General features: G+C 38.8%; 2 protein-coding genes across 11 annotated transcripts in view; one reads left to right on the top strand and one right to left on the bottom strand.

Annotated features, from left to right (window-relative positions):
• Positions 1–20,581, bottom strand: part of FOXN2 (forkhead box N2) — a 54,780-nt gene extending 34,199 nt beyond the window's left edge. For 2 of the 10 annotated variants that reach the window (XM_016142172.2, XM_016142176.2), the window contains exon 1: positions 20,464–20,571. The gene's annotated coding sequence lies outside the window, so the exon portion shown is untranslated. Of the gene's footprint in view, positions 1–3,955; positions 4,965–6,111; positions 16,436–20,096; positions 20,222–20,463 lie in introns of those variants that run through there. The other 8 variants (XM_016142167.2, XM_016142169.2, XM_016142174.2 and 5 more) reach the window with 8 other exon arrangements.
• Positions 12,257–22,971, top strand: LOC118605502. The gene is made up of 4 exons (XM_036225048.1): positions 12,257–12,325; positions 13,327–13,394; positions 20,092–20,888; positions 21,559–22,971. The coding sequence occupies exons 1-4, from the start codon at positions 12,257–12,259 to the stop codon at positions 21,576–21,578; spliced, it is 954 nt and encodes a 317-aa protein (XP_036080941.1). The 3' UTR covers positions 21,579–22,971.
• Positions 22,972–23,965: the final 994 nt, after the last annotated feature.

Genomic DNA, 23,965 nt, shown 5'->3' with positions numbered 1-23,965 from the left:
GCAACCAGAGAGTAGGCCTTATGTCTGATTTGTGGCTTTCTCATCCAATCACTTTAAATTAACCAGTATTAAAAACCATCTGACTTGGGCTAAGACAATCCTAGTGAAGGATATAGGCCGTCATTCACTTAGTTCAGACCACTAACCAATGTTTTTCATAGAAAAAATATCTACAACAGAGCTATGGCACAGAAATCCATGTTTGTGCATTTTATTAAAACTGCCTGGCAATTACCTCAATTCTTTTGTAAAACTGAAGATTTGTTTCTGATTAAGATATATTATATAATAAAAGAAATTTCCATTCACTTTCGCTCTCCTTCCCTTACCTCCAATTTCTTTAGGAATGAACCATTTTTATTAATTATAATAAGGAATCATTTCTCGACTATAAACGACTACATTATATTTTCTAGACTTTTTCAACAGTATAGGCTTTATTAATAAACTCAACATAAAATATTTTGGCTGTTTACAGATACTAATTATATTCTAAATCTTGGCAGTTATGTATTTTTGTAAAAAGGAAAACAATTTAATTTTGTTAATTTATCGCACTGGTAGCAAAAATAAAGTGTAACATTTATTGAGCACATACTATTTGCAAAGCATATGTAATAAACCTAACAAATGCTAGAACTTTAAACATATTCTATGAAATAGAAATATCTGATAACTTTGATAACCCTCAGTAAGAAAAAAAATAAGACATGTAAAATGAAGGAATGTACAACCTTTCCCATTAACAATATATTCTTTGTTTTGATTAAGATTCTCGATTATTAATACTGTCCATTCTATAAAATCAAATATTGAGATTGGAGGGTAAATTAAAATCCCAAATGTACTGCAAAAAGACGTATGCTTGATTATAATGCTACATGATGTCATATATCCAGGACAACTGATGCATTATGGTCTCTTAGGGATAAAACTGCCTCTTGGTCATAGATTTAGGTGACACAGCATGTGACCCATTGTCTCAAAACAGAACAAAAAAAATGTGTGCAGCTGCATTTTCCAGTCAAGAAAGGGGGGTGGGGAGCAGAATACAAAAGGGTCAAAGATTTGTCTCATTGGGAAACTGTTTTTCATGTAGGAGCAAAAAAAACCCTATAAACTTGAGTGGGGTGAAAAACCGTTCTCCAATTCATGCTAAAAGCAAAAAGCACTAAAATCTGTGAGGGAAAACTTCTGTTGTGGTAACCTTTCACTAAATTCACTTTTCTCCCACCCTAACTTGCTCAGACACATTGTGTAAACCATGATTTAAAAGCATCTATCTAAATAATTCTGTACTATTTGTACTCAATGTATAGAGTTCCTCTATACATTGTCTCAAAAAAAAAAAAGTCTAAGTGTTCATCAGTTTCTCGGAGAAGTTAAAATGAAGCAATAGTTTTATAAGTAAAAATGAAACATATGTGCTTATAATCAATAAGCAAACCTGATATTTTCTGTATAAAGACCAAATATTTCTCTTTACAATCAATCCCTACCACATAACGCTTCCTTTCACAGAAAAATACTGATTTAAAAAAGCAGGTCTAAATTCAGTGAAAATTATTTTCTCTAATAAGGAAAATGGCTATTTCTAATAAATGTTAAAAAAAGTTGATAAAGTAACTTGTAAACTTCTATTACTATCTAAAATATAGCACTAATTTACCTTACATGTTATTAAATATAATGAAAGAAAAGGAACACTACTGAGTAAATCTAGCTTAGAAAATCCACCTTCTCAACTTTTAGGATTACAGTCAGTGCCATGTCCAAACAAAAATATCTTAAAGGCTAAAAAACTGACAGCGCAGAAATCAAAAAACAAAAATAATCACTAATGGAGGAAAACATCCTTACCATCTAGGATTAGAAGTAATACCACCTGTGCTACAAACCATATAGTGACTGGTTAGCCAACCAGCACTTTGGTTCTTTGACAGCCATGTACTGCACTTAAAAAGTAGCATCAAAAGGAACAAAGTTACAAAAACCTGAACATCAATAGATTTAATGTCCTAAAGTATAAATGTAAATTTCGTTGGCATTCTTTGTCATCAAAATTTATTTATGTGCAATATGATTTTCAATGTCTTGAATATAAGAGTAAATCTCTTACAGCCAATTAAACTATTCCACTGAAAATAACCATCACTTAAAAGCACATTCATGATCAGAAATACATTCAAGAGAGGTATAAATGATATGTTACTAACATCCCCTGGTGTCAAATTTGGAAAGCAAGAGTAAAACTTAATATAGTCAAACTATACTGGTTGATTTAATATACTGATTTTATGTGTAATTTTAAAAACAACACAAAAGTATGATTAACTTAACACAGAATTGTCTATTTTAAATAGGACTAAACTAACCCTACATGTACCCTTACACAAGTAAAATATATTTATGCTAAAAGTTATTAAAGATATTTGTTATTAAATAGATGGTCTCCAAAATACTTTAGAAAGTAACACTTTCCCTAATAAACATTCAAGTTTCTAACTAAACTTACATAGAATAAAACCTAAATTCTAAGTAGCTATATCGACTGCAGTTACATACAGCTAAGCAGTGTAGTTAGCTGTCACCAGGAGGAGACAGGATCAGCAACTGTTAGTTTCACTTGATACAAAGAATACTGAAAGAGAAAATGGCTGTTTTTCTTCTTGGAGGTAGATCAATGTTTGTCAGTTTTTTTTGTGTGTGTGTGTTTGTGTTTTTTGTTTTGACCTGCTGAGTTTGAGATGTTTGTGAGATATTCAAGTAGAGTGGGCATTGGGATACATGTGATCTAAAAGTTCAGGAGAGAGGTCTGGTCCAGAGATAAATTTTGGAATAGTCAAATCTGAAATCTGCCCATCTCTCTCCATTTTCACAGTCACTACTATAGTCCAGGTCAACACCATCTCTCATCTAGACCACCATAATGGGAGTCTATATGAATGGTACCCCATATGGTTGTGTTCTGCATAAACAAAAACCATGGCTCTGACAATATCTTCTTAGTCTCCCTGCATCTATGCTTGAACCTCTCAATTTGTTCTCTAAAATATAACTATAGTAACCTTATAAAATGTAACTCTAAAGATGTCCCTTTCTTGTCAATCCATCAAAAGGACCATTGGGTCAAAGTCCAAAGTTCTTAACATTGTATATGAGACCCTTCATGACTTAGCCCCTACCTAACCTCTCTAGCCACATCTTTTGCCACTTTTCCCCTTGTTCTACCCACTTTAGATTTCTAAATAGACACACTATGCTTTCTCCTCCCTCGGGGCCTTTATAAATGCTACTCCCTTTGCCTGAAACACTCTTCACTTCACCCAGCCCCAGCTATTTATCATTCACATCTCAGCTTGAAAATGTTAAGGGAAACCGTCTCTAACATCCCATACTAGAGAGGATCCCAAATTATACACTTCCATAATATCCTGAACTTTTGGATAACATTTATCACACATCTTTCCCAACTGACTGAAAGCTCCATAAGGGCAGAGTTGGCTGTCTGTTTTGTTTATTGCTTAAATATTTGTTGTCTCACAGATCTTGTTTCTTGCTCTGCTACTATATAACTCTGACATCCATAAAAACAGATGGTTTTACTTTCACTCTACAATAATCTAAATGCTATTAAAAATTTTAATTCAAATATTAATAGCTTAAAACATACGTGGTTTAAGACCTACATTTCCTACCCGTAAGTATATTTCCTACATACTGAGTATGTGTGCATAAATTATGTACACATAATATAAATGTGAGAACTAGTACTTTCTTATATTAAAAAATTAATTGAATGTATATCGATACCATGTATCATTTTAAGTGCTTCATTAGTATTAACTCCTTTAATCTTCATAACAACCCTACCAGGTAGTTTCTATTATTAGTGTCCATTTTCTATGAAGAAACAGATACAGAGAGATTAAATGGTATGCTCAATACTACAAACCTTGAAGTGGCACAACTGGAATACAAGTTCAGGAAGTATGGCTCCAGAGCTCACATTCTTCACCACTACACTACGTGCCATCCTGCCTAAATTGTTTCATAAGTACAAAGAGTGAAAAAAAGGACACATTACCATCAATAAATGTGATTCAATATTTACATCCTCAAGTTAATGCTTCTCTACTTAAAGTTATTCCAAACTAGACTAAGCTGGTTCAAATACTTCCTGTGCATTTCTCTATTTACATGCTTGCTCCCACTATTATAACATCTGGATTATCTACCTTCCCTACCACCATTCAGTCTAAACCCTAATATCTAAGGCTTAATTTAATGACAACTCATCAATGTAATCCTCAAACTTCTTTTAGAGATTTTTTCTCTCTCTCCTATTATGTTCCAATTGCATTTATATGTCCCCCTTTTACTGTAGTGTTATGTCTCAATAGCACAAAAGAAACAGTAGATATGAAATTACTTTATAAACACTAAAGTTCTATACCTTATAAAGTACTTAATTCAGACTAAGTAAAAAAAACAGAGGAGAATAGAAAACAATGAATACAACACCTCTAAGCAGAGTACTTAAGCAAATACGACCTGGCTCTAACTTGCCCAGAGTAGAACGGAGTCAATCAGAAAGCCATCTACTATTTTTTTAAATGATAAAAAAAAAAAAAAAAATAGAACTCTACGATGTTAGAAGAGTTATCTGAACCAGGGCTCCTCCTAGAAGTTCAAACTAGTTTCATATAAAGAAAGGAGTAAAAGTATTGATGTTGAATATCGTACAAAGTTATAATAAGAAAAAGTTATAATAAGGAAAATAGTCAAACTCATAGAAACAAGAAAATGGGGGAAATGAGGGAGGTGTTCAATGGGTATAAAGTTTCCATTATGCAAAATGAATCAGTTCTAGAGATCTGCTGTACAACAGTGCCTTGTAGTTAATGATATTGTATTGTACAGTAAAAAAATTTATTTATGATGATAGATCTCATACTAAATATGCAAACCATGATTTAAAAAATTAAAAGAAATCAATAAAAGAAAAAATAGGGAATAACATCCTACAGATAATGAAAGCATGCTAGAAAGAGATGCTCACAAGAGAGATAAAAAGAAACTTAAAAGAATTATATAAGACATGCAAGAAAAATATGTATCTCATTTAGAAAAGCTCAGAAATAAAGCGACAGAGCTCAAGAAAGAATTTGAAATAAAATGAAAAAAAAAATCATTTCAGAAATGAAGACTTAAGTTAAAGGAATGTAAGACAAAATAAACATATAAGATAAAGCCTTAAGAGAAACAGACTATAAAAAGGAAAAGAAAATTAAAGATCAAAATGAAATAAAGTGATTTTCAAAAAAAAGTTAAGACTGGTTATTTTTTGAAGGAAGGAAATTATGTTTGAGAAGAGAGACATGGAAGGGCTTCTCAGGTGGCTGGCAAAAAATTCTATTCCTTAACCTGGAAGATGGCTATATGGGTATTGGCCTTACGAAAATTCACTAAGCTACACATTCGTTTATGTGGTTTTCTACATCTACAGTTGATTTTACATTAAAAAAGGATAAAAAAGGAATTTAGGAAAATAAAAAACTACAGGTAATATTAATTTAAAACTACTTCTAAGTATTAGAAGAAAACAGTAACAAAAAGATTTTATCAAGCCAACTTAATAAAATTACATGGCAAACCAAGACACCAATTTTCTCATGATGTTTTGTCCTGATGTTTGGCAAACAGAAAAGTTAATTAAAAGTCTACTACCTTATTATATAGTAGCTACCTGTTCTGTTTCTCACATGTAACACATGCTTTAAAAGTACTTGACATTTTCTTATTTTTAGAAATGCGACCAATACTTAAAAGGTATAAAAATGTTTTTAAAAAGAAATGCATAAAAAATGTATAAAATACATTTTTAAGAGGTACTCTAAAACTGAAAAGAAAGCTCATCTTTGTGACAAACACAGTAGTCTTAAAAATAAATGAAATTAAATTCAATAATCATCTGACTAGCACATATTATGTATGAGGTATTTACAATTTAGTTGAAGGGATAAGTAATACATAAAACAGAAGCTATATATGGTAGTACTTTGAGAAGTACAAAGTTTTATGGTTCAGAAACAGAAAAGGGCATCTTACCTGCACAACTGCATTAAAATTCCAACCAGATCCTTCTCATATTCTTCCAATCTATCCTCTTCAATACTTATAGAATCTTTCCAAAGATCAAAATCGGGCCTGCTCAGGATAGCATGGCCGTAGACTCAGTTTTTAAAGAGCTGACGGAACTCTAGATATTTTGTATGAAATATATCAATATTTAAATGTTGGCAAATAATGCAAAACTTGAAAAAATATTACAAGCCAAACAAAAGATAATTGTAGGTAATGTTTGCCAACTGAGGCTTACAGAAATGGGTTTGATATTAATATTCCAATAACTGGCCCCTAAGTGTCCTTAAAACTGAATGGTTGTCTTCCTAATTCAAAGGATAAGTGAACAAACACCTTTCTCTATTATAATGTTTTCTTAAAACTTTAGTACCTGCTATCATTAGTCTGCTAGCAATAGCCAGCAGATGACAACACACATCCCCAAAAAAAGCAGAAAAGAAACATTTTATAGTCACCTGAAAACTGCTCAACCATTTTTTGACTGTGATTGACTTTATCAACAGTTGTGCATATAGTCACCATTTTATACTGCATATATGTTATATGGTTAAATTAACTGATCCTAAAATTGTTTCTAGATTATAGAACAGAATCAAATATGTAATTATATTTGCTCTTTAACAAAGGAATACCAAGAGACTCCAGAAAAACCATGAGTCTAATAAAACCTAAAATCTTTGGTACAGTGGTCTACAAGTTCTGTAAAATATCTGCCTCCATTTGCCACTATTTCACGCCACCCCAACTTCCTGAATATACTATGCTCTTTCATTCCTTCATGACTTTAGATGTATTTAAAGCAAACTACTCCATGTGTGAGAACTGCTCAAAGCCATTTCTCTGGGAGCCTTCCTTGAATTATTCACTTTTTTCATTAAGCATCTTATATAAAACTCTATCATAAAACTTATTTGCTATTTATGATTATTCATAATTACGTGCTTACATTACCATCTCTGCCACTAGACGAGTGGTTTTCAAACTATTAATGCTATTCCCCAATAAGAAATACATTTACAGAGATCCACTATACACATACACATATAACTGGAAAAACAATGAATAACACATTTACTGTCATCACATAAAACACATGGAAATTTTCTATTCAATTTTTAAAAGGAAATGCTAGTCACAATTTACTACATCAATTCTATCATCTCCTTAAGAAATACTGAACTAGAATATAAACCCTTGTAGGCAGAAACCAATACATTCATTTTAATGCTCTAGCACAGACCATTTAGTAAGCAAATGTTTAAATAAATGAGTAAATATTGCAGGATACTGTTCTAAAAAAGTGGAGAGTAAGGCTTGAAATAAAGCAGACCCATCAGCCACCAACTTTCTTATACATCTCTGACAAAAGACTTAACTTCCTTTGTTGCAGAAATGTTGCAAATATCAGAACAGAGAGAAACCAAGCACCACTAAGAGAGTTAGAGAACTCAGGTTTATTATACCAGTGGTCCCAGAAGAGCTAGTGCTTTGAAGATCTGGGCCCCCGAGCTCAGGGGCATGCTTGCTCAGGGGCATGCTTGCATATATGGGGCTCATCCCTGCAATTACACCTGGCCAGTTGGCATGGGCGGATTGGTTAATTTGTCCTCAGGCAGTTAGAGCACAGGAGTTGCTATGGGTTACGAGCACTTACAAAGAGTTACAAAGCCCAGGAGCTGCTATGGGTTACAGGTAGTTACATTTGTTATTTAGACAGAACAAGCAAAAGGGAGGATGAGTCTTTGGTTAATTTTGAGGTTACCCTGTCCTTTGGCCTATGCAGCAAGCATATCTACAGAAACAGAACAAAGAGTTCATTATAAGGTTATCCTTTTGAGTGAAAATTCTTCTTCATTCCCTCCTTTTGGTGTTCTTTAAATTCTTAAAAGGCATCAATCTCCTGATTGTTTTGGCCTAGGGGCTGATATAAGGGTGATCTGGATGTCACAACCATTTTTAACTTTACAGATGCAAGGCATGAGGAGACAAACTTGACAAGACAGCTCAGGATACAGGGACCAGTCAAGAGAGCTATGAAAAGCATGAGGAGAGGACCTGCAAGTGGGAGAAACCAGGATCCCCAACTCCATATTCTGGACCAGGACTCCCATGACTCGTTCAATTGTTGGCAGATTTTCGAAGCTCTATCTATCTATAAGCCTCTTGGCTGCATCTGTAACTATACCAGATTGATTAACATAAAAACAACATTCTTCTTCTAAAAATAAGTATAACCTTCCTTTTTCGGCTGTTAGAAGATCAAGTCCCCTCCGGCTTTGTAAAACTACTCCTGCTAAGGAATCTAATTGGTTTTGTAAAGTGACAATGCTTTTGGCTATGTCTTCTAAGTGTCAAAGAGGTCCTTAGATAAGCTTTGGTAATAAGACAGGCAGGAGGCTAAGCCAGCTGTGCCAGTGCCTACCCCTGCAGCGATGCTAAGGCCTATAAGAAGGGGAATGAATTGTATTGCTCATTTGGTTCTTGTGTGTATTAGACTGATTATTGGGAGTGATGTTTATTTCAGGGGCCAAGTAAACCAGGGTACAGGTCCCTGTCTAGTTAGCTGGGAGACAGAGATATGAATTGGTTCCACAAAGAAAGAATATACCTGGGATTCCAAGGCAAAGACTCATCTCAATAGTAAAAAGGTGATCATTCAACCTTATGCTGTTTTCAGATTCCCAGGTCAAAAGTGTCCCTGCTAGAACTGTCCCTGTGAGGGTTTGGAGGGGTCCACAGGAATTATCCTGAGATGCTCCAGAGGGTCCATTCATATGCTAGTAAGAGTAGGCATTCTTTTGGGGAGGGTTCAGAGCAGGATTCCTGAGGAAAAATGCTTAAGCAATCATTTGGTTTGCCTCGACAGTAATCTGAAGTTCTGTTTAGTAATCTTGTAGTCTTTATGTTGAGTTTCCATGAGAATCGTACAGGTTTCTTAAATGCAGCAGCCTGTGTTATTTGGAAACCAGACCAGTCCTTTGAAGGTTCTATTTCTATAGTATAATTGCAATGCGACTCTTCAAGGGAGCCTAAATTTTGGCTCTAGCTTAGGGCTTGACTTCTCTTGATACAAAGGGGTGCCTGAAACTTAAGATTTGTATGTGTTGATATTGGTCCCCCCAAATTGGAGGCTCAGGAGAGGCTGTCCAAGTTAAGCTGGTTCTGTAGGGCATTAAGAAGTTAACTGCCTGTCCTGTCAGTGTACCTTTAGTCATGTCAGTGATTTGGAAATCAAATAAATTTTCTATATTCATCAGTTTAAACAGGCGGCCTCCCCAATACCTGTTGCCCAATACCAGATAGGGATGGGGACAGCTGAGTAGCAGCCAGGAGACGGAGATAGGCAGAACCAACAATCTTTAGCCAAGTCACTGTTGGAAGAGTTTAAGAGATGATAAGCTAAATTAAGAGTCTTATATAAGTACTCGGTATCCATAATTCCCTTGTAGGGTGAGTTAAGAGACACCATTACCCGAGTATAAAATCCTACTAGAATTAACAAAGAAAGGATCTTCCTCATGATTATAACCAATGGCAGTTAGACAAAGCCTCTAGAAACGTATCGAAGAGAGGTTTAGCCTGAACATGCAAGAATTGAGAGGATCCTGACATAGGCTACATAGGTCAGAGCTAAAGTGACTCTTTGACTCAGGGTCCAATTGGAGGGTGCTACTGAGGACAACCCTGAAGCAAGCAGCAGGACAAGTATACTAAACAGGGTTAGGGATAAAGGATGATAACAATACATCTGGACAGTCTGGACTGTTAGTTCTCAAGCTTCTGCTATGTGTAGACTGGTCAGCTTCCATGGGTGGCCAGAGCAGGGCCAAAGGTCACAGGTGGATCTCTGTTGCCTCTGGAACGGAACTCAGATTGGCTGATCAGGAAGAGACTCTGCAGTTCATGTCTCCCATTCTTCCAGAGGTGTCGCTCTCTTTACCCCAGTGTGGTGGTGATCCCTGCAACCTTAACAGCAGTGGGAGTTGCTACTATAATCGTGTGAGGGCTTATCCAGATTGGCTGGAGTAGCTCCTTCTTCCAATCCTTAACTCATACACTTTATCTCCTGGAGTACCCTGAAGGTCTTGCGGTGCACCGTGCTTGGAGTAGAGCCAAAGGCAGCAAGTCCATCAAAGGTAACTCGGTTTCCTGACTAAGCTTCGCTAGAGTGGTCTTGGGGGTCTGGTTCATGCGCTCAACTTTCCCTGAACTTTGTGGCCTATAGGCCATGTGGAGGTTCCATTTGATTTTCAGGACTTTGGACAGAGTCTGGATTATCTCAGTCACAAAGGCAGGTTCATTGTCAGATCCTATAGAGAGGGGTCGTCCATGTCTTGGAACGATTTCCCTCGACAAAGCTCTAGCTACTTCTCATGCCTGTTCAGTGCATGTAGGGAAAGCTTCAGCCCATCCAGAGTAGGTGCAAACTAACACAAGCAAGTACCGGTAGCCTGGGCAGGACTTGACCTCAGTAAAGTCCACTTCTAGGTCTTTGAAGAGCATAGTCCCAAGTGTCTGCAACCCTGGATTGGATTTTGGCCTTTGGCCGGCATTGTTTCGTGTGCAAGTTACACATCTAGCTTTGATCTGGGTGCACAAGGTTGGGAGCTTGGGTATGCGTCAACTCATGGTGTTGTATTTCCAGCTCAGCAGTCACTGCAGTGGGAATAAAGAGTCATTGATCTGAAAGTTCCCACAAGCCCTCCTTTCTCTTGGTTCCCCCTTCACTTAAGGCCTATTGTTCCTCTTCCTTGGTGTAGGTAGGGGATAGAGGCAATTCTGGAGCTAGGAGAACCTTAGAGACTGGCCCAGGACCCATTGTGGCATTTGGTTGGTTGACAGCCTCCCTAGCTGCTTGGTCTGCCAGTTGGTTCCCCTCTGGTGGCCCTTGCAGTGAATGACTGCCATCTGAGGAGGCTTCCAGACCGCCTCTAACAGTTGAAGAATTTCTTCTTTGTTCTTGATTTCTTTTCTTCCCGCTGTTAGTAGTCCCCTCTCTTTATAAATGGCTCCATGTACATGCAAAGTAGCAAAGGTGTACCTTGAGTTGGTATAGATGTTGGCCCGTTTCCCTTCAGCCTGCCTCAATGCCTGGATGAGTGCCCTCAGCTCTGATCACCTCATCAGTGTTGTTATTGCATAGCTGGCTTTGTTCTGTCCTTCATGGATGAAGCTGCTCCCATCGGTGAACAATACCAGTTCCAGATTCTGAAGAGAAATATCTGTCAGTCTGCTTGAGTAGACTTCATCCGTGACCTCTTCACAATCATGGTTGGGAGGTCCTTCCTCGGTGGACAGAAAAGTAGCAGGGTTCAACGTCCGCACAGTCTCGAGGTGGACATAGGGATTTTGGCAAAGCAGTCCCAGAAAATGAGTTATCGTGGTATTGGTCAGCCACTTAAGTCCCTAGTTATTCATTAATGCAGTAACAGCATAGAGGACCTTTACATTTACATTCTGTCCCAGCATGAGCTTGTCCGCTTCTCTGACCAGGACTACCATGGCAGCTAAGGCCCAGAGGCACAGAGGCCAATCTAACCATTTGGACAGATATGCAGTCAGGCGCTGCCTTAGCCCATGTCAGGACCCCCAGTGCAGTATGATTCTTCTCACATATGAAGAGGTTAAAGTCCTGTGTCACATCCGGTAGTCCTAATGCTGGGGCACTGGTCAAGTCTCTTTGTTTCTCTGAAGGCTTTTTGTTGTTTGGAGCCCCATTTCAGGAGGTCTTTACTGGACCCAGCTGTGTCCTTGTACAGTGGCTTGGCAAATTCTAGATACCTGGTATCCAGATCCAGCAGAATCTGGCGTTGTTCTTCAGTGTTGAAAAAAGTTAGGAGTAGTTGACGACAGTCATCCCAGGTAGGCTGATGAGTCTGGAAGGTGGACTCGAGCAAATCAATCATTGCCTGGGGTTTCTCCGAATAGGATGGGGTGTGTTGTTTCCAGTTGAGGAGGTCAGTTGTGCTGAAAGGCTGATAGTAGAGGGCAGGGTTGTTTGGCTGGAATATGCTGTTTTCTGTAACTTCAAAAGGGCCTTGCATCTCTCAGAGAGGCTTCTGGAGGGTCGCAGGCTGTTGGGCTGGCTGTACGGCTGAGCAAAGTCGCCATGGACTTGGGCTTGGTGGCTGCTCTGGCTGTTGGGGTGGTGAAGGCACCAGTGGAGGAGGGTTGTCCAGTAATTGAAAGTAGAGTGGCTGGGTAGGGACTGGCGGAACTGTTGGAATGTACGGTGGTGAGAAGAAAGTTTCTTCTTCAGGGTCCCATTGGTAGGTGACTTTTGCTGGCTCTTCTTTGTCCTTTCCCTGAGTTAGGAGGACCACAAGTACCTAACTCTGTCCCTGCCTATCTGTACTGGCCCAAGGGGACACTACAGTAGTGATTTGCAACCATGAGTCTATGTATGGAAACTGGTCTGGATTTCCAGGGGTCCCTGTCACTCACTACCTGGTACACAGCTCTAACAGTGGGGAGAGGTCCAGGGTCCCTTCAGAAGGCAATCCTACCCCTGAAGACAGGCCGCTCAAGCTCACAGAGTTTTCCTGGGGTCAACTGAAACCCATAAACCTCCGGAAAACCTTTCTTAAATTTTTTCAATATACATTTAAGACAGTTGGTTTAGAGGAGCCTCCACCCATATTGCCTCAGGGAGCTTCCTAATAGAGGAGGAAAATAGACCTTAAGATTCCAAGAAAATAATTCGACAAAGGGCCACTATGTCACAAGGGCTGTTTGGAGATAGATAATTCTTAAACCAAATCAGTAATTAATCCCTCTCCACCCCCCTGTATCCCACCCTGTGTCACTGACACAAAGAAAAACAGAAGTGGGTGCCTCATCCAAAAAGGAGACCACTTAGGTGCTTGTCTGGTCGTGTCTTGAAGGAACTTTGGTGATGCTTGGCCGTAGCATACTCAGCTTTGTGACTTACAATCAGACACTAGTCCAATGCAGCCCTGGACCGTATGCCATGCACCAAAGAATCGCAGATGAGCCCACTCAGACTCCGTAGCCTTTAGGGTGCCTTATGAGCGCCCAGCCGTGAAGCCACAAATTCATACCTGACAGAGTTAAATCGACTAGGCCACTCATTCACTCACACATTCACACACCATAGGTTAAAACATTGCCTCGCCCTTTTTTGGAAGGCCCTGACCCTTCCTTGTCTTCCCCCGCTAGAAAGACCCTGATGTCTTTCGCAACTGGGAATACCCTGACCTGTGTCTTCTAACTGAAGATTTTAAGAGGTAATCAAGCTCCTTTTCCGTCAGAATGGGACCTGACTGGGGTGCTGAGCCCCAGGGCTTTACCTTATCCTATGGCCATTCCTGGTGAGTTGGTCTGTCCCTCCTATGAGTCTAGTCGGGGCTTGGCCATCTGGAGAGTCAAAGCGCTGGTCCAAAAGAGAACTCAGAATACTTTTACATGGTGTGCCTCCTCATTTGTCTTGGAGCCCCTCTGGTTCAGCCTGGTCAAGCCACCGGTCCAACGGCTCAAAGGGCCAGTATGGTTGGAATCTCAATGGGGCCTCCAGAAATGTTGCAAAAATCACACCAGCAAGAAACCAAGCACCATCCGGAGAGTTGGAAAACTCAGGTTTATTACGTCAGCAGTCCCAGAACAGCTAGCGCTCTGAAGATATGGGCCCCAAGCTCAGGGACAACCTTGCTTTATTGCTTGCTTGTCCATGTAGTTACAGTTGGCCAGTTGACATGGGCCGACTGGTTAATTTGTCCTTAGGCAGTTATAGAGCCAGAGAGCTGCTATGGGTTACATGCAGTTACATTTGTTATTTAGACAGAACAAGTAAAAGGAAGGATGGGTCTTTGGTTAATTTTGAGGTTACCCTGTCCTTTGGCCTATACGGCAAGTATACCTACGGAAGCAGAACAAAGAGCTCATTATAAGGTTAGCCTTTTGAGTGAAAATTCCTCTTCACCATGAGTCCCAAGGAATAACACCACTTACTTAACTCACTATAACAATAAAGTAGTAGCATTCCTGGCTCATAAAGGGGGTCTAGAAATATCAGTTTCCTTGTCTTAGCCTGTATTCTTCCTTACTTCTTCCAGGGGACAGATCAAGAAGAAAGCAACTCACCCTGGCAAAATCCATTTTCAAAGACTTTAGGTTACAGTACAAACAATATGGATTGACAGACTTGGGTTCAAATACCCCACACTGCATTTACATAACATCTCATTATGCTTCTTTAGCTATAAGAATAAAACACTTCCTGTAGGGTTGTTATGGGGAATGAATTATATACTCATGTTTATAGCATAATACCATGACAGAACATAGTAGGCACTCAATAAAAGGTAGCAATTGTTGCTTTGGTTAACAATAAATGCTGTTCAATCAGCATAGAGGAGGCGGCATTTAAATTGAACTTTTAAGGATGGAGGAGCTGGACAAAAGTATGGGGCAAGCAAAAAGGACAGTAAAATCTTAATTTACAAGAAATCTCTTCCCTTTTCTTCTGTATATCCTCTTTTAAGATAAAGAAACAAACCACAAGGATTTAAGTTTATCAATTTCCTCAATTCTCTACCTCCAAAGTTACAAACATAACTCAAAATTACATTAACTTTCAAAATTCTAATTTAAATATTAAATTATGCTCATTGGGCTATGTGATATGGTATGAATGCTGCAAATGCATAAATACAGTTTTGAAAGAATTTCAGGAGGTCAAAGAGTATATTGTAGTTAATCCAGTTACCTAGAAAAAAACTGAAGTCCTCATTCAACAAGTCTAGTTAATCAGATTTTATTTTCCAATAAAATCGGTATTGTTTTATTAATATTTCCAATAACATTTCCAGTGTTAGAATGATATCGCTTTTCTACGGTTTTAATAATTATGTGACTTCCCTCCAAAATTTTTTTATCACTTTCAAAACTTTGATTAATGTTCTTTTCCTCATTTTCTTATAAATAAATAATCCCACCCTCTCATAAAGAAGAGAGTTCAGAGTCTCTCTTCTTTTTCAAAACAAACCTTTCAAACTCCTTCTCAGAAAAAAAAAGCTACGTGGCAAAAGCACCAAATATCTATGAAAATACAATCAAGAAACTAAGAATTTTCTTATGCAATCTGCAACCTTTATAAGCTATGAAAATGATTAATGGTAATTAAACTGTCCTGGTAATTTAACACTAATACATTTGCTTGGGGAAAATAAAAATTTTCCATTATGTTGGTAGCAAAAGGGTGGTTATTTTTATGGTACATATACTTAACCTTTATAAAAATAACATTATCTTTGAGTGACTACTTAAGAGCTTTATTTAGACTTTTAGGCCATACAGTAATACTATAATTGTCAATGAAATCAAGACCTATATAGGTGATAGGACAAATTCTATTTTATGTTTACATCAGGCAGACTCCAGAAGAGTAAAAATGAAGTCTCTTGCTCACCACTATATTCTTAGCACTTAAATACAGTAGATGCTCATAAATAGCTGTTCGAGGTTAAATGTTTATTTATGAAAAAGAAAATTAGGTTGAAGGAAATAAAAAATACATGAATACAAATTAGGTTAAGGCCTAGAGCATGGGCTGTGCTTAGTGACTTGCTTCCAAAGAGTTGGAATACAGAAGAGGTGGGGGGTTGGGTGTGAAACCTGGCAAAGACCTCACACAGGTATTGGAGGTTAACATAATAAATTTTACCACAGTGTTAGTATGTATCCTTGATGTAATGTGATGAGAATGACACTTCATTTGTTGTCATTCATGCTCCCTGAAACCCATAACTCCAGTCTAATCATGAAAAAAACATCAGACAAATCTCAGCTGAGGGACAGTCTATAAAATTTCTGACTAGTACTCCCCAAAACTGTAATAGTCATCAAAAATAAGAAAAGTCTAAGAAACTGGAATTCTGGGACAGAGAAAGGACACTAAGGAAAAACTAGTGATATCTGAATCTGGTTTAGTTAATAGTAATGCAGCAACTGTTTCCTCAGTTGTGACAAATATACCACAGTAATGTAAAAAGTTAACAATAGGAAAAACTGGATGAGGTATACTCTGTGCATTATCTTGCAACTTTTCTTTAAATGTGAACTATTCTAAAATAAAGAGTTCATTTAAATAAAAAAGGTTAGGGTAAGGAAAATAAGGAATATATGAATCAAAATCCCTTGGAAACAAATGATGATAAACATTCTGTTGGTTCTTTTATATTTGGTGGTAAGACAGAGATAGCGTTCTCATGCAATAAAAATAAACTATTAATAAAACAATAACATTGATATTGTCTGAGTCTAAAATATTAATTATTTTTATATTTGGTGGTAAGACAGAGATAGCGTTCTCATGCAATAAAAATAAACTATTAATAAAACAATAACATTGATATTGTCTGAGTCTAAAATATTAATTATGAATTCACATTTGACCAAAGTAAATTCCCCTTGAATTTTAGCTTCCCAAAGTATCATTCTTAGTTCTCAACACTTCAATTATGAACTCTATGACAAAAATTCATAACATTAGCTCTCAGCTCTATATTGACTGCATTATCCCACACCGCTCATCTCTAGTCACTAAAGGTCAAACTTACATTGATATTTCCCATTTACCTTACACTCAACTAACTAAACTCACTATCTTCTTCATGATGTTCCCCTTCTAAACCTCCTTCTCAAGATTACTTTTTCTTTGGTAGATCTCTCTTTCCTACTCCTCTCCATTCCTACAGTTAATAATTAGTCTTGCACATTGCTGTCAAATGAACCTTCCTCAAAGATTTATCATATCATTTCCAGGCTCAAGTGCCATCTTTTGTTGTTGTTGTTGTTGTTGTTGTTTTTAAATAATAAGCCATATTTAAATTTAGAAGTGATGTCTTTAAGGGCACCCATAATTGGCTATTCTTTTGTACCCTGCACTTGTAAAGAGAGGCCTTTCTATCCATCTCTCTGCCTCATGTAAGTTCTGCCTTTCCTTTATTCAGAAAATAATCAAATAGCCACTAAGCATATAACATATCTGAGAAGATAAGACTCCTCTGGGTGGTCAAAGACTTTATAATCTTCTTGGGCTGATAAAACCTAAAAAGATAACTAACAAAGAATATGGGAGTTTGTCTTATTCAAGGCTGGATCCTCAGTGCCTGGTACATGTAGTAAATGAAAACAAGGAAGCACAGAATGTTAATGCCCAAAAGGATTATATGCTATTAGAGAAGGGAAAGAATTTTCGGTTGGCGAGATGAAAGCTGGTCTAAAAATCTATTATTCTAAGGCTCTTAGGACAATCAAAATTTCAAGCTTGAGTAGATCTTCACAGTGAAGAGGTTAAAATAGGTACATTTCAACTGAAAAATGTTATATCAGTAAAGGTTAAAAGAAGTAAAATTGTTATACCACATTGAAGTAGTGAATAATAAACAGTTCTTAGAGGTTAGTGGAAGATAAGATGGGAGAAGACAGGGACCAAAATTTGAAGTCTTGAGAAGAAATTTGGTATCCGTGCCTGATATAAAGGTTTGGTCATTAGAGTGATATAATCTTCAGGAAGATTAATCTAATGGGAGTTAACATGAAGGTTAGACTTTAGAAATCAAGAGCCTTATTTCTTCAAGAAGCCTCCCCTATCTACTCAAACCCTCTAGTTTTCTTGACTCTTACAGCACCTGCCTGAATCACATAATTTCTCCTAATTCTATTTCCTCACACTGTAAACTCTTATTTTCATGTGTGCTAGTCTTTTCAAGAATAGAGATCAAATCTTAGACCTCTTTTTCGTTCTTAAGAAATCAGCAAAGCATTGGGCCATCCAAACCTTATTTTTGGAGGACCTTTTTGCATTTATGCAAAACCCAGTTACTTCAATGACAACAATCTAAAAGTGACAGACACAGAAGGAGTAGCTAAGCAATAAGTGCCATAAAAATAAGATTAAGTCTTGTTTGGATGGCACTTTTTAAAGTTTCATTTGAGAGTTGAATCTCATAACTAATACTGTAGTTATCTTCCAGCATACGTTTTCAGTGCTTTTGCTTTATGTATTTCATGACTTCATTTACTTTTCTTTCTCTCAATGGTCAGCGCACATACTCATTTCCCAACTGCATTATTTGCCTTTCCTGTACTGAAGCCTCGCCAATATTTTTATCTATTAACTTCACTGATTGAGAACCAGTGCAATGGAGTAATTAATAAATGGTGCTTTTATAACTTTTCTACACAATTCTTTTACACATACTAAATGTTTCCTGTGGTTTAGCACTCTTCAAATAAAACTGATTCAAATAAGAAAACCATATGCTACAGAAATAATTCAAATCCAACAAAGCATTCACAAAATGAAACATGTATTAGTAACCATGGGCTGTACTTAAATTCTAAAATTTTCCAAACTCTCCAAAACTTTGTATTTTTTTTTTAATTTTCAACTCTTTGACGTTTTACATTGATATATTCTAAAAATTAAATTTCATGGCTTTAAAATAAAGTCTGTTCACGTTTAACATTCATATTAACTGTTAATATTCTTCCAAAAAGAAAAGAAAAAGCTTAAGAAAGTGCACATGCAAAAATCAAATGAGTATTTATTTCACCCCTAAAGAACTATATTTCACTTGTAATACAATTATATCTTTGTAGATCACAATTTTTATGTAAAAAGAATTTTTTTTTTTTATAAAACTACGAAAAAGAAATCCTCTAGATTATGATTATTTCTGATTACATTAGAACCTCTCAATGGTTTTGAAAGTCAAAAGATTTCTCCTCCAGAGTTGGGAAACTCCATAATGTACTATTTTACTCCCCGGCATTCCTTAATGGTACTTAATACTGCTGAGATCTTAAAGATGAATCATCAAAAACGGCAGAGGGCAAAAATGTCAATATATACGTTACAAGGACTGTAAGGAAACAGGTAAGTCTTAAGATTTGAACACGCACAGTTCAGTTTTTTCCACTTTCGTCTCAGAAAACACTCAAATAAATGTGGATGCAAAGCTACGGGACGGTTACAAAGCCCCTGACTACCAGTGAAGCCTTAGCCCTAGTGGTGCTAGGGCAGTCTTTTATAAAACTTAGCCGGCCACGTGGCTGTCACAATCAAAAGGAAGACAGGAGAAACAGCGTAAACTAACCTTAAATAAATAACCGCCTTCCTCCCCCCCACCTTGAAGTTGGAGTAGAAAAAAGTATGTTATTTCTTTGCACGCTAAGGCTAAGACTTTTTTCCTGTAAGGAGAAAACGAAGTAGAGGGCTGATTTAAAGAGACTTTAAACAAAAATCGGGCCAAAGAAGATCCGGAGAGTGTGCCCCAAAATGAATTAGATACCCTAACTCCCGTGACCTGCGGTGGAAACAGAGGCATTCTGCAAAAGGGTAAAAGGGGTGGAGTGTAGTGGGACAGAGAGCATTAAGCACATGGGCCGCTTTACCCTGACTCCCACAGTCCTCCCAAGTCCCATACTCGCTGCTGCTTTGGTGGAGCGAACTCAGAACGCTGAAGGGACTTGCACACGCCCTTAAACCTCTCACCTTTCCAGGAGAGAGGGCAGAGGTAACCACGGCCCCAAGAGAGCAGGCGAACAGGAAGTCCATATTGCATAGCTGAAACCCTAACTTCCACCTCGCCAAGAAAACCACCTCCGAGGCTCCCAGGGCGCTCGCTGGAGGAGGGGCCAGAGGGCGCCGGGGTCGGCCACCCCCACAACCGGAACCCTAACCTGCCCACCCTAACGCCTCGGCGCCGAAGTTCGGTCCTGGCGACGCTCAGCGCCTCCCTAGACGCCACTTGGCTGGGCCCAGCCAGTCCGCCTGCGGCCGGACGAGGACTCCACGCCCCACACGTCTCTAGCTCCACTTCAAGTCGGGGGAGGGGGCGTTGCAAAGACTATTGAGGGGCTTAAGGCACGTCCCCGAACAGCGGATTAGCCCTGAGTCGACCCCTAAGCGTCTTGAAGCCCACCTCCGAGATTTCCTGAAGAGACGGCATCCCTCGCCGAGGTTTTCGCCGCGCGACACCCGCTTCTGGGGTGTCATTACCTTTCAAGAAAAACTCCGAACTCCACGGGGCCGGGCTCCCTTCAGTTCGACACCCCCAGGGAGCCAACACACAACCCGAGCCGCGCGCTGGGGAGACCCCCGCGTCGGCGCCAGTTCCTCACAGGACAAAAATGTCCCGGCGCGTCACGGGACAACCGCCTCCGGGCCCCACGCCCGGCGCCAGCCGCACGCGCTGCCCTCCACGCCCGGGAGCATAGCCGCCGGCAGGGACGAAGCGCCGACGGCGGGCAGCGCCGGCTGTGGAGGGCGTGGATCTGCTCAGGACTCACCGTCAGCTCGGCCGCCGCAGCAGGGAGGCGAGGACGGCTAGGGGAAGACACAATATGGCAGAGACTGCAGCTGCTCCCGGCAGCTTCCAGCAGCCGCCTCTGGGAAGAAGCGGCAACAAGCAGGCAGCGGCAGCTGCGGTGGCGGCCGCGGCAGCACCACATCCCCCTCCTTCTCGCTTCCTCCCTCACCCTCCGCCCTCCCCCCCCGCTGCCATGGCAACGCGGCGCCAAGGAGATTAGCCCCGCCCCTCCCTCTCGTCCCTGCCTCCCGCGACCTCTCGGGAGGGGTGCCGGGCCCGCCCCTTCCCGTCCCCTTCCACCGCCTACCGAAGGGCCGGGCCCGGGACCCAGAGGCTGCCCAGAACGACCGGTTGGGAAGGAAGGGGGGGGATGCGGTGTCCGGAAGGGCGGGGCTCGCACGGAAGGTAGGGCGGTGACTTGGTGAGCCAGTGCGGGTTTCGGGTTGAGGAGGGGATGAAGAAGGCGGGAAAATGGAAAGGCCTCGCCTGTCCTGGGAAGGACCTATAGGAGTGCAGCGGGGCGCGGCGCGGCTGCTGACTGGCGGAGAAGGCGCAGGGGCGGAGCGGGCGAGGGTGGCGGTCCGGGCCCATCCGACGGTGACGCCAGTCAGTGCTTGGACTGCAGCGACACCCCACAACTGCTCGATCTTCTGTGGGTTTCTTCAAGATCTTTCCGCCACTGGCCAGGGTTTTTTTTAAAGCGCTTTAGAAACAATGAAGCAGTAATATAAACTTAGAGTATTATTGCCTTTGCTGACTGAAATGTGGAATCTGAGCTCAGCGCGTTTGTGGTAAAAAAAAAAAAAAAAAAAGACTGTAATCAGAACCAAAATTTAATAAACATAACATTTACTGAGCGCTCACTAAGTGCTAGGGACTGAGTTAAGTCCTTTGCATACATTATCATAACCATAATACAGCGTTGACAGATAAAATACAGAAGTAGCCAGTTAAACGTAGCATAATTTTTTAATAGAATGTTCCATTTAGGATATTCTTCCTGTTTTGTTTTTTGTTTGTTTGTTTGCTAAATCTGCCAACCCTATCCTGATGCTTACAAATTCCCACTTTACAGATGAGGAAACTGAGGCTTGAGAAAACCTGCCAGATATAAGGTAAGTGGCAGAAGTAAGGCTCCATTTTACTATCATTATGATACTGATAATTAAAATTCAGAATATCTATAACCACATCTTCAAAAACTAGAGTAGGGATACATACCTCACAAATGTATTGAGTAGATTAAAAGAAAAGGCAGGGAAAGAATAAAAGATATATGAAAGAGACCCAGGCAGTCACTGGTGCATAGTAGGTGGTAATAGAATTTATTTCCTTCGTGAACAATGAATGTTAACTGGATATGCACTGTGTGCCAAGCCATGAGTATAAAGAGAGCTGAGTATGGAACAAGCTGCCTACTAACAATAAAACAAGCTGTGAGAATGACAGATACAGAATTATAGGCATCAGACTATATAAAAACAAGAATGGAAGTGTTTAATCCCTAGTACCACAAATGAAAACACTACATTCATTTACATGATTTGTCCAAAGCCATCTATTAGTTCTATTCATTTTTCATTACACTGTCCTGAAGGGCCTCATAACGACATTCAGAATAAGAAAGTGGTGCAAATATACATTGCTCTTCAACTGAAGCAAGAGTTGCTTAATTTTCTCCCTTCAAAGCAATTACTTTGGCTGCTCATGTGGGCAAATTGAAGAAAGTTCCTGGAGGAGTGCAGTAGAAAGGAGGAAAGAGCAGAGGAAAGAAAGAAGGGAGGATTGAGAGAAAGTGGCTTCTGGAGAACCACCACCTCCTCAGACCTCAATCTTGTTTTATCTCTGCTGGCCATTGTCATGGTGGCCACTAACAATATAGGTCTTCACTGCCTTTCAGATTATCGTACTAATATTATATATATTGAACTTAAGTTACTATTTTTTCATCTGTACAGTCCCCCTCAACTCTAGAAGAATTACAGAATTTGAGAGCTAGAAGTTATATATATTTTAGAGATATATCATCCAGGAGCCAAATCTATCATGGATGAGGAAACAAATCCAGAAAAGTTATATAACTTGTCTAAAGCCAAATAGTGAATATACTGTATCCTCATCCACTAAGTTCTCTGTGCTGTTCCTCTCTACTCACTGATTCACCCCAGAGAGGCTGGGCATGTTTAATCTCTGTGGGTAAGGTTCAGGTCTCTTAGGAAATCTGTCACACTTAGTTTAGAGGCTTAATTTTTAGAGGACTTTGAAGCGCTAATTAAAAATGATGATTCAGGCAGAGTAGCTTTTCCCAGGAGTTTATAAGAGTAAAATATCTAGAAAACCAGAATTTAGCTCTTTAAGAGAAAGAAGATCCTGCCATTTAAAATTTCTTATAAAGCTGTATTCTTATTTCTTCAAAAAACTTTAAAGGAACATATTCAATAACAAACTTTATTTTAAGATTAATGGATTAGAAGATATATTGTTTGAAATGTCCTCACGTTTAGACTGAAAAGTGATAGGAACTGAAATATACATGTTTATGTTTAATTTTTTTTTGTCATTTTATTACATTCATTTAACAAAAGACTTTTTTGATTGTGAATTGATGACTCTAAAAATAACCAGTTAACTAGTATGGAATCTAGACTTCAAGTCCCTTGAGGTCAATGACCATGTCTTTTTCTTCTTTATAGTCTAAATTCTTAGAAGAGCTTTTGAAACTGAGGTGATATTCAATAATACCTGTCAATAAAAAAGTAACTTTCCTCAAATTACATGATACCAGGATTAGCATACAGCATTTCTAAGTGCTGATCTGCCACTTGGGCTAAATAGGTAAAATTGTGAATGAAAATCTATTTTTTTTTCTTTTAAGGATCTTTTCCAGTGTCCTTCTTCAAAGCAACTACCTATATTTAATAATATCTACATTTCTATTAGCCCTGTAATTGGCAGTTATATGGACAAATCCTCCTACTGAGGACCTAGAAAAACTCAAAAAATATTTAAAAATATTAGCTCAAAGGCATCAGAGAGCTTACAAGGTTTACACAAAGTCCATCAATTTAAATGTCGATCGCATTCAAAAATATATTTCCAGAAATATCTAAAATAATATTTTGGCACTGTGGCACAACCAAATTGACACATAAAATTAACCATCACACTGTGCAATATTCCGATCTAAAAAGGAGAGACAGGGAATGGAGTAATAAAAAGCAACCAATTTAAATGCAAGATAGGAGAAAATTGTGTACATATAATAGGCAGGACAAATAAAAAGTACTTAATAAGATTGTAGATTTAAACCTAAATGAATCACTAATTATATTAAATGAAAACATCCTAATTTAATGAAAAAGATTGCTTTGGTTACCTATCGCTACATAACAAAGTATCCCCAAATTTATTAACTTTAAATTACCACCATTTTATTGTGTTTCATTATTCTGAGGGTGAGGAATTTGGATAGGAAACCAAAG

This window comes from Rousettus aegyptiacus, unplaced genomic scaffold, assembly GCF_014176215.1.
Source record: "Rousettus aegyptiacus isolate mRouAeg1 unplaced genomic scaffold, mRouAeg1.p scaffold_m13_p_7, whole genome shotgun sequence".
Classification (NCBI taxonomy): Eukaryota; Metazoa; Chordata; class Mammalia; order Chiroptera; family Pteropodidae; genus Rousettus; species Rousettus aegyptiacus.
Note: the sequence above shows the minus strand (reverse complement) of the source record. Positions and strands in the feature narration are given on the sequence as shown.

Bases quoted from the DNA above. Each gene is read 5' to 3' on its own strand.
- LOC118605502 (XM_036225048.1), top strand. From the start codon at position 12,257: ATGGACTTGGGCTTGGTGGCTGCTCTGGCTGTTGGGGTGGTGAAGGCA. The intron at 12,326-13,326 runs GTAATTGAAAGT...TTCCCCCGCTAG, and splicing joins CAGTGGAGGAGGGTTGTCCA to AAAGACCCTGATGTCTTTCG. The intron at 13,395-20,091 runs GTAATCAAGCTC...AGCGTCTTGAAG, and splicing joins CTAACTGAAGATTTTAAGAG to CCCACCTCCGAGATTTCCTG.